This window comes from Fulmarus glacialis, unplaced genomic scaffold, assembly GCF_000690835.1.
Source record: "Fulmarus glacialis isolate BGI_N327 unplaced genomic scaffold, ASM69083v1 scaffold35126, whole genome shotgun sequence".
Taxonomy (NCBI): Eukaryota; Metazoa; Chordata; class Aves; order Procellariiformes; family Procellariidae; genus Fulmarus; species Fulmarus glacialis.
In genome coordinates, this window is record NW_009218112.1 from 1627 (window position 1) to 18871 (window position 17245).

The 17245-nt window shown below is 46.5% G+C and overlaps 1 protein-coding gene across 1 annotated transcript; it reads left to right on the plus strand.

Moving 5' to 3' along the window:
- The first annotated feature begins 2997 nt into the window (after positions 1–2997).
- On the plus strand, positions 2998–8665 carry LOC104078339 (pikachurin-like). Its single transcript, XM_009579942.1, has 5 exons — positions 2998–3062; positions 3935–4078; positions 6731–6814; positions 7886–7989; positions 8511–8665. Exons 2-5 carry the CDS (start codon positions 3963–3965, stop codon positions 8663–8665), a joined length of 459 nt encoding a protein of 152 aa, XP_009578237.1. The 5' UTR covers positions 2998–3062; positions 3935–3962.
- The last annotated feature ends 8580 nt before the right edge of the window (positions 8666–17245 follow it).

Consider the following 17245-nt stretch of genomic DNA (forward strand, 5'->3'; position numbering starts at 1 on the left):
TTGTAGATGCAGCTAAGGCAGGATGCATGTGTGTGTCCGCTTCTATTTCAGAACAGGGTTTTGGTTAGTGCACTCAGCTGGTATGTGAGAGGCTGAAGGTGCAGTCTCCATCCTACTGTAACCCCACGCCCTGAAAAAACAAAGTGCTTGTGAGGGACTGTGCCTCATTCTCCAAAATTACACATGCCACTTACAAAACTCAACTTAAATGATGCTGGCATGAGGTATATGAGATATTGATTCATATCATAATGGATCGTTGGCCAAGGACTCAATAGAGTTTCTGCTAGCATTGCTGGGTTTTATATCTTCTGTCCAAGCTGTGAGGAGTGTTAAAGGTATTTTTATACTTAATTGTAAGATGGAGTAGAACAGTGAACAGCTGCTTTCCCCTGGTTGGAGCTGATCCCTGGGTAAACCATGGTGAGTCACTGGGATATGAAAACTAGGACTAGCAGAGGGGTTTGGTGCTGGTCCTACCTGTCTGCACCTCTGTGTGTTTTGAGCAGGCAAATATAAATACTTCGGGCAAAACAATAATAAAAGAGTGTTACCTTCATAGGTGATTATAGTTACTTATGCAAATGGGAAGCGGGGATCACGCATTTGCAGAAAGGTGGGCATGAAACTGGACAAAGGGAGATTTTTATGCTATAGAAAAATAAAATGAGAATGTTCTTGTTTTGTTTTGTGCTGACTCACTGCAGAGTGTGGAAGTTACTGCCTAAACAGTAAGTACTGCAAATGATGTGAAAACTGCTCTGTCACTGTGCATCTGTGTCTGCTCTAGCAAGCTGGATGCTGGATTTCCATTAAGCCTGGCAGCTTCTGTCAATAAGCCAAAATATTTTCTGGGGTTATATAGTATTTTCTTAAACCTCATCCTGTTGATATTTTAAACTGCATCCAGAGCACCTGCCAAGTGCAGAGCAGTGGCTGTGGAGCCGGTCCCCGTATTTGCAAAGCAGCGGGGCCAGGCAACTGGCTGAGTGCTTTGCAGGGGTAGGTGCTACGCTGCCCTCAGTACTGCAGTTCAGAGCTCACTCCTGCTTGTCATGAGAGCTTTAGTGCCTTTCTGTCGAATCATGATGAGCAGAGAATGAAGGTGTTTAGTCCTAGATCTCCTTACTGGCCCTGTTCCCTTACAGTTCCAAAGATCCTGCATGCATCAATGGTACTGCTAAAATTTACTTGGTTTTCTGTGGTCAAATTCAGTGCAGCAGGTGAAGAGCATACAGAAGAGCAAGCAAAGATAAATGCCTATCAAGCTCCATAGAGGAAATCGGAGTGCTAGAGCAAGGCCAAGGGCTGCTGCACGGCACAGGCACCTTCCCCTGCGAAAAGCAAGAGCAGCGGGGCTCTAGTGCCGGTGCAGGACGTGACGGGGGAAGAAGGGCTCCTTTCACGCTCTGCTGCCATCCGCCATGGTCAGAGACTGTCCAGCGCAGAAAGTGTCAGACCTGGCGAGGAATGTCTGGCCCAGTGTAACACGTCTTTTGCAATCTTCCAACGACGCTGGCAGGCTGAAGCTGTGGACCGCCTGTAGTGGTTTCTTTAGACACATTAGGCAGCTTTCCTGATTCCACTATGGATGAAAACAGGCGTTTGTCACTATCTAAAATTCTCGGTCTTGGCACTTAGAGCTAAATTTCATATTGCTGTTGTTGGCTGCCAGACTACACCGATTGTTGCATATCTGTGTTACAGTGAGCTCTTAAAGCCCAGCCAGCCTCTGTGTTGCACAAAGAAAGCAAGCTTCCATGCTCTGAAAAGCTTGAAATTTATATAGATGGGATTAGCTGTGGGTTGAAGGGATTCCTTCTCAAGAAGCAAACAGGATGAAGTAGCTATTTTAAGGAATTTATAAAACTGGCTTATATTAATGCAGCAGTCAGTGATGAGAGATCAGTAGCAACCTGTAGAATGATCACTCGAAAGAAAATCTGTTTAGGCCTGTGCTCATAGCCTACCGAAGGCTGTGTATCAGGGATGTTCAATGATTTATACCACACATCTGAGTTATTTTGCGGAAGTCTTCTTCAGAACAGAGGGGATTCTTCTCCCCTCTACTCAGCACTGGTGAGACACATCTGGAGTGCTGTGCCTAGGTCTGGGCTCCTCACTACAAGGGAGACAGGGAGCCATGGACATACTGAGTACACCAGCTCCAGGTCTGGTTGCAATGCGTGCTGCTGTCCCAGCATCTGTGCACCACAGCTGTACTAGGGGCTGTCCCTAGAGAAATGGGAGCTGCTGTGCGTGGGACATCAGTGAGCTCTGAGCAAAACACCCTCCAAGGCAGCACTGCAGCTTGTCGAATGCATGTGCCAAGAGGCTTTGCAGCCTCTGTCATACAGCCTTTCACATAGTCTCAGTCGCCTTCAATAGACCTAACGTGATTAGGGGCACCCTGTATGTCCTCCCCAGAGGACTCCCGCGCTGCTCCCCAGGGGTAAGCCCTGTGTGGCAGCAGCCGCTCCGTGCAAAGTCACATACATGAAAGGAGAAGATGGGGAGCTGACAGGTTACCTGTGCTGCCCCACAGCCTCACTTTGCAGGGGTGCACACGGTGCTCCGTTAGGAGCTGGGGATGAGTTTCCTAGACTAAGAACAAAGGGTGGTTTGGCAGGAGCGTGGCTTGAACTGCACGGAGAGTCAAGGAATGTGGAAACAGGGATAAAAATAAAATTTGCAATGTTTTCCCAATACTTCGTATTTTCCTGTGCTAACATTGATGGTGGAGCAATACATTAGGCCCATGACATGAAGGCCATGAGTAGAGGGACTGTCGGCTGTTTAAATTGTCTCAACTACTGCCCCTACATTTAGGTATCAACTGACTGTGAGTTCAGCTCAGTTCTGTGCCACCAGCAGGTACCTGCCAATGCAGGAGTAAATCAGTAAGAGAGTCTTGTCTGTTTTTTTCTTCCATTTCCATGTCAGCTAAACGACACTCATCTTCATTATTTTATTTACTTTTCAGCCATTACAGAAGCAATTGAAATCCCACAGTTTATTGGTCGCAGTTACCTCACATATGATAATCCAGATATCCTGAAAAGGTAACGTATCTCCTGTGAACATAAATATAATGTTTGTTGAACATTATAATGCTAGGAGCCTCATGTGGGAGGATGTTGTATATTTAAATGTTTTAAACTGTATTTGCCATATTTCTAAATTTCAGGGGAAAAAAATTTTCTATGTATATGCTTATGGCTCAGTTTGTTATAATAGCTAAGCATCTTGCAACCTTTAAAGAAGCAGTATGCACAGCATACGTCATCTGACATGAAGGACTGGTGTGTGCTTTCTGAGAGCAAAGAACAGACATACAGAGCTGGTATCAGTGAAGAGACTAAGGATTTTAACTCCTGCTTTAGCCTAGAATTTAGGTCTTCAAACTTCTTTTTGGTTGCTCTGCACCCTAGCAGATGCCGAAATTCCAGAAAATTTTGGGTTGTTAAAACAAATCCATCTGTCTCCTGTATTTCAGTCACTGGCTAGGGGAGGCTTCACAAATGTCCTCACCTGCAGCTCGGTACCTCTAACCTTTCTGATTGGCCCTTTCTTATGCTTCTTCCACTGGCTTCTGAGGGCAGCAGACCTACTCCACATTCTCAGCATTTGCTTGTTGGACTGGATTTCACACTAGGCTTGGGGAAGAAAAGCATTTTCTCTTATTTGTGTGGAGTAACCCAGCAGTTACTGTGTTTGGGATTCCGGAGGACGAGGTTCAATTCCCCCACTCCGAAATGCTGGAAATGGGGATGTGAATCAGAGTTCCTCACACATCAGCATGTAGGCAAGTTGCAAGACAGTAAGCAGCAAGACCAGTGGAGAAGAAATAGTGCCATCATCTTTTAGGTTTGTTTGAAAGAATACTGTCCCAGTTCGGTATTTTATTACTATTTCCTTCTTCTACATTAAACAGGGTATCAGGATCAAGTACGAATGTGTTCATGAGGTTTAAAACCACAATGAAGGAAGGTCTTTTGATGTGGAGGGGAGACAGTCCCATGCGACCTAACAGTGATTTCATTTCTCTAGGCCTTCAAGAAGGAGCACTAATATTCAGGTAATCTATCACTCCCTTATTTTTGTTCCATGCAGTACAGTCAGTGCCCGAAGGAATCTCCACAACACATCCAGTGCACTTGTCCTTTGGTATAGTGTGAGACAATTACATCCTCAAGGTTTTGTTCAGTGATGGGTCCTGTTGTTGTCTGGGAAAGGATATGAGTTGAAGAGGTAATGTGCTGCCAGCTTTGCATCATTCCTACTCCCTCCGTCCCTCCCAAATCTTAAAACATCGGATTTTTAGCGTGGTTTTCTAAAAGTCACCCCATGAGGGTACACGTACTGTCAGTAACTCCCCCCATGCGTCTCGAAGCCCTTGCCATCTCCGTTAAGCAGAGCAGGTGTAGGGTGTGAGGAGAGAGCAGGGGTCAAGGAAGGAAACCCTGCTGACGCCCATGCTGACTGCAGGCTCACTCTTCACCAGAGAGTGCACATGGGAGCAGGGCTCCCACCTTCTCAAATCCCCAGATATCCAACCCTGTGACACAAACCCAGCTGGCACCAGGCATTGCTACTGCCAACATCCTCAGAACCACCTGTTTAAGAAACAAATAATATTAGTGTCAAAAAGCTGAAACTGGGGAGTGTTGGGAAATGGCTGAACTCACGTTCTCTCTCTCCGGAATCGCTTTCTCCCTTGCAGATACTTAGGCAGACTCTGTGCAACTTTTTGCATGGTGGTTTTTGAGACTCTTGCCTTTTGAAAGCCATATCTTTCCTCATTATATCCTCTTAGGTTGTGTAAGACAAATATTGAAACAGCAAACTACAAATGCCATCATTATTATGGACTGTTGTGAGACACTGTTGATCAAATGACAAAGATTTTGTTAATCATTTAAACTAACTTGAAGCTATCTTCTACCTGTTGTTTTTTGCTACCACGGACAGGTAGACAAAGTTGCACATTTCTATTTGTGTTAATTTCTTTAAAGCTTTTTTTAATGTGGTTTTCTGTGGTTAACTTTGCAAAATCTCTTAGCTTGCTCACTGAGTCTGCAGAAATGGTGCATTTTTAAAACGTCTTTGTGAGATCCTGTCTTTCCAAGATGCTGGGTAGTAAGTGGCCAGTCTATTCTGTCTGTTTTCTAGGCACAGTGCATTTTTATTAGGGTTGTTGCTAACCCCAAAAGATGAAGATACACAAGGTTTTAGACTGAAGCAGCTGAATTTTATTGAGATATCTGTGCCTTCTGCATGCATTTAGGAAGGTGTAAAATTTAAGATCCCAAAACAAAACTCTCATAAATATTTACTGCGTACTGAAAGGGAGCACTGAAGAAGATGGTGAAAGAACAAATGCAGAAAAAAAGGTATCATCTTCTTTCACAAAGAGTGAACTTTTGACGGGTGAGGTCAGGAGAATATCCAGGGCTGTAAATTGATCAGAAGTATTTTCCTGCAGCCCAAAATTAGACATCTGTGTTCTGGTCCAGTTTGAAATTCAAACCACACCTTTTCTTTCCCATTTCCTACGGCCTAGCAGAATAGGTTCTCTGTACAGTGTAGCTGCTGCTGTAAATCCTTTCTGTTGCTCCCTCCTTCTGTAGAAGGTTATGTCACTATTGTAGGGGATCCCCATTCATTAGGGATATGATTCTCATTTTTGTAATCAAAGGTCTAGCACTTGGATACAATACTGAACCCCCAGATCCTTCTGTAGCTCTCAACCTAGGCTAGTATCTGCATCCTGGGTGAAAGGAGATGCTCGTTTGAGACTCACTTAAGCCTCTGGGGAGGAGTCAAATTTAGGACAACCATTCTGCTCTGGGCAGCTGACAACTTAACATGCTGTCCTCAAGTATCTAACCCTGGGCATGAACTTAATTCCCGGTTCAGTCTTTTCTGAAGAGATAATGATGTTGGTTTAAACTCTCAAGCTTGGTAGAGGCAGAAGGCCAGCAGCAGCAGCTCAGGCTAATTCATCCTGTTTATTTAGGCAGCTGAGCACCCAATAGCTCATTGTGTTGTAGCATCTACCTCCCCTTCCTGAAGGTTGGCCCAGGTTTCTGGGACCCAGAAATTAAGACGTCTGAAGTGTAAACATAATGGGGATGTTACATCTGCTGAGTAATTTTAGTAGCCGCAAACACAAGGAAATCATCAGAGTTGCAACTGAAGCAGGGAACTTCATGATTGTCTCTGCATTTATTTATTAGGCTTCATCCTTTCTAACATCACAGGTCTCAACCTTCCCTATAATTCAGATGATTTGTAGATCTATTATAGGTCACATGCTTATTTGCTCTTGTAATAGTTTATTTATTAACTGTGTTTGCAACCTCCCACTGCTCTCTCCCATTAGGCCAAAGGTCTGTAGGTCACTGACCTTCATAACCTCCTGTTTCAGGGAGGAACTGCCATGCAGAAGTCCCCTCTTTGCTCCCATGGGATGGTGGTGATGGTACCCATTCTGACCTGGGTGGGAGGGAGTTTTGCCTGTTCCTTCGTGAGCCTGACTTTGCAAAATAAGTGTATCACTGCTGGGCTTCCAAAGGACTCTACCAGTCCCTCCAAAGTCTGAGCCGTAAGGGTTGCTCTTGGGGATGAGCAGGTGAATGGGGCACAGAATAAGGACATCTGAGCATTTTGGCAGGCAGACAATCTTTGCAAGGGAGGCAATAGCATTTTTTTTTTTTTTCAATTGTAGCTACAATTTGGGCAGCGGCATTGCTTCCATCACCGTGAATGGCTCTTTCAGCGACGGACGATGGCACAGAGTCAAGGCTGTTCGGTAAGTGGCCATGCTTCATCTGGGAGGCGTTTTGGAGCCGCCCTGCCATTAAAGGTGCTGTCTGGCATGTCTGAATGCTGGTCGGGTGTGAATCACTGTGGCTCCATGCTCTCTTGAACTGTTAGCAACTTGGCTGTTTCAGGACGATGTACACAAAGATTATTGTATTAGAGGTGACAGCGCCAACTCTGAAACTCAGCACAGCTCAAGGCAGGCTGCCAAAGTCACACAGGGCTATTCTGGGGCTATAACAGTCATTTTCTTAAACCCATACCATTTGGGTTAAGAGTATTTTTCTTTAATGTCTACATTTTGAAATTCCCTAGTGAGCATTTTGCGGGCTGGCACAAGCACTGGAGCACGGACAGTGTATGCCTACTTTTTCTATTTGGAGGAGGTGCAGACATCTTGCAGTGTATATATAACTCATATTTATAATTCACTACCTCATGGGAGGCAAGTGTGCCCAGCAGGGAAAGCATGCATCCCTCTCTTCGTGAGATGTCGGTTCCCTGGAAATTGCAGGCTAACGTTAGCACAACTTGTCACCAAATTCGGTGAGAATAGGAGCCCATCAAGTGGCTCTTCTGTCAATGTGGTTATTGACCGTATATAAAATGGAAGTGGCCTAAAAGCTCTAGTAAGAAACAAAACTGCTTATAAGTATGTTTTACCTTAGCTTGCCTATTTCTTCCCTTCTGTTGAAGCTTCCGCTCTTTACTTTTTATATTACATCTGATTTTTAACAACACATCAGAACCTGTCCCTCCTGCCCTCTCCCCCAGCTGTGCAATTTACTTCTTTCCCAGTTTTTTCTCCTCCGCAAATGTGTACCCCACCCTTTGCAGGTCTCTGACATCTTAGTCCGTGGAGAAAAACCACCCTGAAGGGTCTGGATTGCCATAGGACGCTGCTGTCTGTGGGGCTCCCCAGCATCGGTCCCAAGCCTTCGCCGTGAACCTTGCCGAGCACTGAGTCGCCCCGGTCTCCTGGCAAGGGGGAGATGCTGCTGCTCCTCCTCCCGCCCGGTTGTAGGCTGGATGCATGAGAGTGGTTTGTTTTTCCTTTCAGGGATGGACAGTCTGGCAAAGTAACCGTGGACGATTACGGTGCCAGGACCGGTAAATCCCCTGGAAAGATGAGACAGTTAAACATCAATGGAGATCTCTATGTAGGTGAGTGCCCACCGTTCACATTCAGGACCCAGGTGCATTTTTGTGTTTGCGAGGTCAGCTGCGAGGCAGGGCATCCCAGCTCCATCCATCTCAAAGTGAAGGCTTCACGTGGCAGCTTCTGGTCCTCTACAGCCTGGTTTTTGTGGGGAGGCCTCTCTGCGTGGGATGGGGGGACCGGTAGGGACCAGCACCGCGGGGTGCACTGTGGTACCCCCAGCAGGTACATAGAGAAACAGCGAGTGGCAGCTGCAAACCCTGCACCTTACTGGGAATCTGGGCACAATCAGCTCTTACTGAGGCCACAATTGCTGCAATAAATTATTAGCATCCTAGTTTATTATCTCCTGCTTATCCCCTCTGTACTTTCAAGTGCTTAAAAGCTGTATTTAAAAAAACACAGACCAAACTGTAAATAAAAAGGTGCACTAGGAAGGCTAATGGCGTTGCTGGGCATGCAGTCTGCCAAGCAGAAGCAGACACCCGTGTCGGTGAAGAGTTTCTCATCGCTGCCTTTCCCGCAGGTGGCATGAGGGAGATAGCCCTGCACACGAACAGGCAGTACATGCGGGGCCTGGTGGGCTGCATCTCCCACCTCACGCTTTCAACCGATTACCACATCTCGCTGGTGGAGGATGCCGCCGATGGGAAGAACATCAACACGTGTGGGACCAAGTGACAAGAGAGAAATCCCAGCGCCGAGGACCCGTCATGCGCTTGCGTGTGTGGCTGAGCCGAGCTGGCTGCCATAGCCCTTCATGGCCGGCCATGTTCGCCATCTGGGAAGGTGACAGAGCCAAAGGGAAACCCAAAAAGAAAAAAGAACATTTTTTCCTCTCCTTTCCTCTGCTGACCAAACCAAACTGAGTATTTTGTGTAGGAACCGTCCCCTCTACCCGTTAAGTGTTTAGTGAACGCTAAAGGTTGTGCATCGGTGCAAACGGCAAAGAAATGTGTGATGTTATGAGTAGCTCAATGACTGTGTCGTGGTCCTTAGGTTATCTTTTGTAATATCAGAGAAAGCAGTCTTGAAACACCTGCATTCATCCCACCCTGCAGTGGTACAATGATTGTGCTGTTCAACAAGAACACCATCAGGCAGTGTGTCTATGCATTCAAATGTGTGTCCCAGAACAAGCGGTTCTCCTTACCGCTGTCTGATTTAGCTAAATTATGTTTCATCCTGTGTAAATAACAGCTACAGTGACTGGTTTCAAAATATTGTTGTTTGTTTAGGAGGGAAGTTCTTAAAGTCTACTTTTTTATTACAGGCAACAAAATCAATGAACCAATTTTGTAGAAGTAATTTTATACTTGTATATTTTTTATAGCAGCAGCAGTTCTGCTTACATGGTATAACTTTTAACATTTAGGTGTATTATACAATTAGCTCTTTGCACACTTTCCTAAAAATAGCAAAGTGACCTGTGGTTTAAATTTGTTATATGGGAGGCTTAATGTCTATATTATACAGTTTTGGTGGAGATATTTGTGAGTTATGACCAGTTTTAAATCTGACTCTTTTTGTTCTGTAAATTTTGACAGTTTAAAATTGTACATTACGAAGCTTTCCTGGCTAAAACAGATTAAAAGATTAGGAAAAAAAAGAGCAAATGCTTCCTACTGTGGTATTATAAATGACTATTTGTTTTTTTGCTGAAAAATGAGAAAAGGGATGTGCAAGAGACCTTGGTGGGTCACAGTCCTCTTAAAATAAAATGTTTTCTAGGCACTGGCCCAACACTTATGCAACCTTGATTGCCAAACTGTAATTTAAGCAGGCAAACAGAGTGCTGTCGAGACACTAGGGAAATGGTCCAGAATTTCATAGTTTGGAGATTTTTCTTCCTTAACTCCTTGTTCGAAGCGAATCAGTGAGCCATCGGGGGATGAAGAGACACCCACCGTGCAGAGGGGTGCCCCACGGCTCGCCACGTGCCGGCAGCGGGAGAAGCACAAACCTCCTCAGCGGCGCAGGCTCGTCTGAATGCCCATGAGTTAAAAGGACCTGATGTGGCAAAAGCAGTGGAGATCAGGAGGTTTCTGCTGCATTTTTACTGTGCCCAGGGTGCTCCCATCTCCCTGGGAGCTAAAACACGTTCCCGAGGCTTGTCCCACCTACAGCTGACCATGAGCAGCTGCAGGCTCGAGTGAAAAAAAGAATAGCTGGTACTGGATTATGGCATGTCAAAATAACTGCCAGGGAGACCCCCCACCGTCTTCTGCATGCTGAAAGGGATACCTTGATCACTTAGGTGAGAGATCTCCTGCTCCTTGTAGACATGGAGTATTGGTCAAAAACAAATACCGAAACTTGTTAGAAAAATACATGGATACATGGTGGTGCCAGCATGTAACATGTGCACCTGTGCTCTGCCCCTGTTCATATCACACTTCAGAAAAACTGTCTGTAGAAGACATGGGCAGCTTGCAGAAGAGCTGGAGACATGCATGGCTCTCCTTCCAGGAGAAGCGCAGTTTCGTTTGGCTTAGGGAGCCCCGTGGGGAGAGAGAAACCTGTGCATGGTTGGGAAAAAGCAGGGTAAAGTATATGATCACGATTTGGCTTTAAAATGAAAGTAAATGGAATTTGATGTCATGGGCTGTAAAGGGGAAATGTGCAGAGTTTGAAAAAGAGTAAAAACTAAAATCCGTGGAGGCGGAAGGTCTTGCTGGCTGCTCGCTGCAGCAGCCCTGCGGCAGTGGCCAGACACAGCCTGTGCTCGGGTTGCGTCTCAGCTGCTGGCTGCTGGAGAGGAAAGAGTCACGTTTTATGTGCTTGGGGGGGTTTCCCAAACGGTAGTGACCTGTCCTGACCTGGCGCAGGGTAGGGAGATCCGGCCGGCTGTACCCCAAGTCCTGGAGTCCTGCTGTGCTGCCGGTGACGGGGGACAACGCTGATCCAGAAACGGCATCAGCCTCTGCTTTGTCACATGTGCCTCGCCTTTCCCATCCCTCCCTTTCTGTCGCAGGGTTTGGAGAGCAGCTCCAAGACAAACATCTGGCAGGAGAGGTCTCTATTTTAAGATAATTTACTGCAGAATAACAGACGTTTTGGTACAAGGCGATACTTCTCCAGAACAAAAGCTGCTCTTTGAAACGCAGGGTAGGGGGGGAGCGGGTAGGAAATACCTCTGTTGTTGTTGTGGAAAAGGAAGAGCAACAAACGGCAGCTCCCAAAATGCCTGTTTCCAACTGTGTGTATCACCGCGCGGGAATTTGGAGCTGGCAGCATCACCCTGCTGCGGCACAGACTGAGCACGAGTGGCACAGCTGCATGGTGCTGACCAAGCAGGGGGGAATAGCAAAGATGCTCTGGGGTTTGAGTCCTTTAAAGAAAAAAAAAAAAAAAGTCCTTTCTGCATCCTTTTAAAGATCGTCTGAGAAACTTCCGAAGAGGGAAGCATCCTGCATCTACATCTCCAGTCTCCCTGGCGAAGCTCGGGGCTGGGTTAGAGGCAGGGGTTTCCACTGAAGGGGCTGAGCAGGGAAAAGGTGCCAGAAACACAGGAACATCTGACCAGACGTGGGGCTCAGCCACCCCTCCAATGCCGGGTCAGGGAAGGAGAGGGGAAAGGCGGCCAGTGCGTGGCAGGGTGCTTAGTCATTTTCCCAGGAACTGGCCTGGATGTGCTGCTCACTGTCTCTGCAGTTGTTTATTAATCACATCATTTACTGCTTGGGCCTTATCAGACGCTCGGCATGACCCTGGCGCTGCAGGACAAACTCATGCCCGTTGACAGAGCCGTGTCCTTTTGCCACAGTTACCTGTGCAAACTGGCAATGAAGACAGCAGTCCCAGGTGCTTGTGCCTCTCTTTGCAATTTAATCCCCTTCCTAAAATTGCAGTTCTTAGCTTTTTTCCAGATTTTCCACATTTATCCCAAAAGATGTTCCCCTCCGCTTCCAAGGCTGAACACCCCCCTTGGTGCCAGCCTTGGATGGGCGAAGTCTGGCCTTGTGCTGGGCACCGGCAGTCGGGCAGAGCTGCTCCCTGCCTGCCCCTCGCCCCGCCCAGGGCACAGCCTATCTCGCGCTCTCCACTGCTCCTCCATCTCCCTGGGGACCAGCTGCTTGGGAATCAGCAGTTAGGTTTACGCAGGTCATCCTAAAGCAAAATAAGGAAGAAAAAAAAAAGAGAAAAAGGAAAGAAAAAAAAAAAAGGAAAAAAAAAAGAAAAAAAAGAGAAAGCAAAAAGAGACGTCAAGGAGAACTAAAGCCAGATAAGACTTAGCAATGGTCCCCATGATAGGCAAATACTTGCTGCAGTGGTGTGCCCTGGGTTGTCAAAGGTAAGGTGCCAAGAGCTCTTTTCTGTCCCCGTCATCCCAGCCTGGCCCCTGTGAGCGAAGAGACGAAGAGGAGGAGGAGGCTGCCAGGGATGGGGAGCTACCCATTGCACATTAGCCTGCCACAGGTGCCTCTTAAAGTTATTATTTTGTCAACCAGGCTTTGCTTTTGAGAAAACGTTTTCCTTCTGTTGATAAAGCAAAATAAGCCAGGTGGGAAATGCATCGCCCCAGCTCTGCATGTGCAGCTCCCTTTGCGGCAGCATCACCCCTCAAAGGGCAAACCTCCTCACTTTAAAGGACTAGATAAAATGCAACCACGGTTTACTCACGGAGAGCAGCATCCACATCCTATCAGCCAGATATGTCTTTTTTAGCATTTTATTTCTTGGGAGGTGTGTATGCACACAGTGGGGTTTTCCCTTCTCCGAAGCTCCACCTTGCTCTGATGTCTGAGTCAGGGCATCACCCGCTCCGGCGAGCCAATCCCTCCCTCCCACTCTGTTTTTCCATCGGTTTGAGTCACCGTGGGGACCCCTGGTCCCCTCGTGGGGCGACGAGGTGTCCCTGCCTTTGCGCTCAGGCGTCTCACACGTGAGTGACAGCCCAGCGCCGGCGCCGGCACCGGCACCTGCGGTCGCCGCAGCTTTGCGAGTGCCAGGCTCGGCGCCGGCACCGCCACCTGCGGTCGCCGCAGCTCTGCGAGGGCCAGGCTTTTCGCCCCGAGGGACACGACCCGACTGCCTGTGAGTGCCCTCTTCCCAAGCCCCTGTGGCAGAGACTGCCTGGCAGTGCCGCGACTGACTGCCCTTCCTTCTCTCGAATATCCATTCACTGTCAGAGCATTTTTCTTCGTCTATTGTGCATGGGACAAAGACAATGCTGTTCCTCTTCTCCCCCTATTTCTTTTTTAAGCTTCCCTCAGTCTCCTTTGCTAGGAAAACAACGGTGCTGGTTCTTTCAACACTGTCCCCACAGGTTGTGTTTTCCAGCACTGTACATGACCATGATGTATGGGTCAGTGTGGAAGAAATGGGGCTGCTGAGCACGGACACCCCACGTCCAGGCTCACAAACCAGCAGCTTTCCAACCTTTTTTTGTTTGTTTTGCAGACCCTTAAATAGTGTCTAGTGGGAATAGTGGCAGCGTATGTGGTCATTTTTTGTGGACGTGGTGGAATTTTCCTCAATTTTCCTGTCTTTTGAAGGCACTGGAGAGGCAATATTTAATATTTTCTTTACAATTTCTCTTGCTTCCATTTTTTTCCTCACTACAGCTTTTACTGCTGTCAGTCAGCAAAGCAGAATTCAAAAATGAAATCACCAATTTTAGGCAGTTTTCATTTGAACTTCTGATTGCTTTTACCAAAACACAGGGATTTTTTAACAAATGCTTCAAACACAGGGACTCTGTAACCTTTATTTACGTGTTCAGAATAACTTTTTGCAGTTGCAAATGCAGGGAAATGCTGGATGCCAATGCTACAGTCGGTGCTGCATTAGGAGCAGCCAGCATTGACAGCACAGGGAGTCAAGCAGAAGATAAGGATGTGTGCTGGAACAGGGCTAGGAAATATGGGCAGTTCAATTCCCTCTCCCCACGCTTGTCCCGATGGTGGGGACGTCAGGGCAGTTCACGCGCTCCATCATTACCCAACCTTCGAACTCAGTTGCTGTGATTTTGTAGCCCAACTTATTTTCTTTGAACGGCTGCGACTCTATGTGAAACTCAGACTGTGATTTTAATTACTTTGTAGAAGTGCCTGTATTTCTAGTTCCCAGGTACCTCATAAATGCACCCAAAATTAAAAGCTCCAGCTCACAACTGGCTTGGGGTATTTCACTTACAGTGGCTGTGCTTTGTAAACGCGACACAGCAGGATATCGTCAGTGACTGATTTCTGTGCTGGCTTAGTGAGTAGAACACCCCCCGACTTACCCCCGGGGTAAATCAGCACTGGCATGGGGCCGCACACCCTGCGCGTGGGCAAGGCACGCGGCGGGGCCGTTCGCCGCGGCTGAGCGTCCTGCGCCAGGGCAGGGATGGTGCTGTCCATGGAGGGGCCAGACCCACTTCGCCTCTCCCAGGGCCGGAGCTCTCAGCTGCTCTCGCACATTCGCTCCACAGTGGCAGAGCACAGCCCGGGCTAACTGGTCTGCACCCACTGTGGACGTGACACAGCTCTGTCCCTGCGAAGAAACCCACTACTTCCATGTTCCTCTGGTGCTGCCACTGCATGAGCACCTCCGTGCCAGCGGACGGTGAGCCCCAGCTGTCCCTGAGCTGTGTTAAACACCAAACCCAATAGGATTAATCTGGTTTTGCCAAAGTTTGAACAAGATACATCTGAACAACTTTCAGAAGATACTGCAAAACCATCATCCTTTTACTTCTCTTAGACCTGAGGCCCAGATGATGGAGTGAGACCTGTCTTGAACTCATCCCTGGTGTTCCTACACTGGCCAAAGCAGTTGCAGGGCTTGAGAGTGCAGCTGTGGGATTTCACCTTTGGAACAATTGAAGCCTTTCCTCATTTCCGCAGCTCTATGCGTTTCAGTCTTTTCAGAGCAGTACTCCTCAGTCCTGCTTAGACTTAGTACCCTTGATCCCGCACCTCCCCAGCGCTCAGTGGAGCTCACATATCCTGCCTAGTTGCTGTCATAACCAAGACACTGCCCCGATCTGCTATTACAAGACATGGAATTGACTCTCTGACTTTCGAGACTGCCTCCAGAGAGAAGGAGAGAGCACAGTGCTGCCATGCAATGATAGCTTCACATGGTGTGCTGTGATGTGGCACCTGTCTGTCCACACACTGCTAAGTCCGTGTGACACTCTCTAGTTCAGAAGCCATGGTTAGATGAGCCACAAAATTCCTTGGCTGTCATTAGGACAACATAATTGCCGTGACATAAATGGCTTCAAACGTAAGGCCCATGTTATAGCCACCATAGAAGCTGATCATCTCCATTCCACTAAAACACACTGAGAAAGTGTCCTACGTCACCCAAACCAACCCCACGGTGTGCAGCCTGGGCCCCTTCTTCCTGCTGCCACATCCTTCATCGTGGAATAGCGATGTTCACCACACAGACCTGTCCACCATGGAGAGCCTCCGGCTGCTCAGCTCCGCAAGCCCTCAGCCCAAGCCTGCAGGGAAATCACATCTCAAAACCCCAGCTGTGTCAGAGCCGTAAGCTGAGGAGGACACCAGTTAGTCAACTGGCCGCCTTCTTATCATCACATCGCATGGCAGGAACAGGAGGGCTTCAGTGAACCATGTACGTACGCACTACGGCATGCTGCACGTAGGAGAAGCTGCTCAGAGAACACGCGCGTTACTATTTGCTCTGCCGATCAAGAAGCCAAGGCGGTGCTTGCCAGATCCTGTGGCTATTTGGCACAAAATTAAAATACTCTGTTTGTACTGGAGCATGAGCAGAATTTAACTCTTACTTAAAAATAAACATGCAAGCAAGGAATATCAAAACATGTAAGAGTGTAAGAAAATATATTTATTAAATTCCATGGCAATACTATGGTAAAATTGTTAAATACATGCGTACTTTTAGACACCCAAGCAATACAACAGGAGTTACAAGAGCCAAGCAAACTAGGTTTAAAACGTAAGCAAAGTTGGTATCTTAGTGTTAGGTTAGTCTTAAATGTCATCTGCCACACTGGAATATTATTTCCCCAACATGATCCCATGCTTTCTTTTTCAAGCATGCATTTGTTTAACTGCTTAGCTAATAAATTTTCATGTTGATACACTCTGTTGAATCAGTATTTTACTTGGTATGCTACAACTTCATTAAAGTGCCTTGTGATGGTTTTGCTTAAATTGTGAAAGAAGTATTTTTTCAATAGCGGATTTGGAAGCTGGAAAACTTAAGTGTCATGCAGCAACAGAACTATGTTAAATGACTGATTAGATTTAGTGTGTTAGGAAGACTATTTTGTCATCTTGATTTATTGATTTATTCTCAGAATTAATTTCTATAGATGACTATTTCAAATTGGCAAGCAATATTTTCACTAGTATTAAACAAAAGTCCATTAAAATCTTTGTAAAAACAGAACATAAAAACATTTCTAAACAAATTATTTATGCTGTAAAAAATATGGTATAAAAAGAGCTAAAAAAACATTGAACCTGTTCACAGTATATATTTTAAAAGTTACAGCATTATAGTACAACTTTTTTTTGTTTCCAGATGACCTGTATGACTCCATCAGCTCCGCTGTTTTGTGTGCCACAACAGGATCAACTGTTACTTTCCGGTAGATTTCAAACATGAGTTGATTCAGTTATCTTCTTTTTTTGCTATCCCCTGCTTTACAAACTTTTTCGACATGCTATGAAGCATAAAGTGTTGTTCATCCTAAGCCACTCTTGAATCACATTAAGGAAACATTGACAAAGTCATGTTCAAGGATTCTTTTTTTATTGTATTACTACTAAAAAGCGTGAGACCTTACCAGTTGCTATTTTGCTTTGCTCTGCTTAAGCTATTTCTTTTTTGAATTTTTCTCAGCCCAAATAATGAAAATGAGAACATTTCATTTTTTGCTTTGTCCCTGGGTGAGTTTTACTTACATTTTGCACATGAGACCAAATGAGTTGCAAAGGTATTGAACCTTCTCATGGAAGTCGTGCATATACTTCCACTGGAGCTTGCTTTCATGTAACAACAGTCGAGGTGCAGATTTGGGACCGTCCAAAAACCTACCTAGAGATTCTGTTGGGTATCACATTAAAAAATAAGGATGCCATCTGCTCTGCTGCACCACAAAGTCACCTGGGCATTGCTGGCACAAGAAGAGGGTGAGACTGGAGAGGGACTAACCCCATCCTCTCATGCAGCACCCTGCCATTAGACCAGCTCACCTGCATGGGGATGCTGAGCCCCGGCTCTCCAAATACAAAAGTTCTCTGGAGACTTTTTTATTGTGAAAGTAGAAGGAAT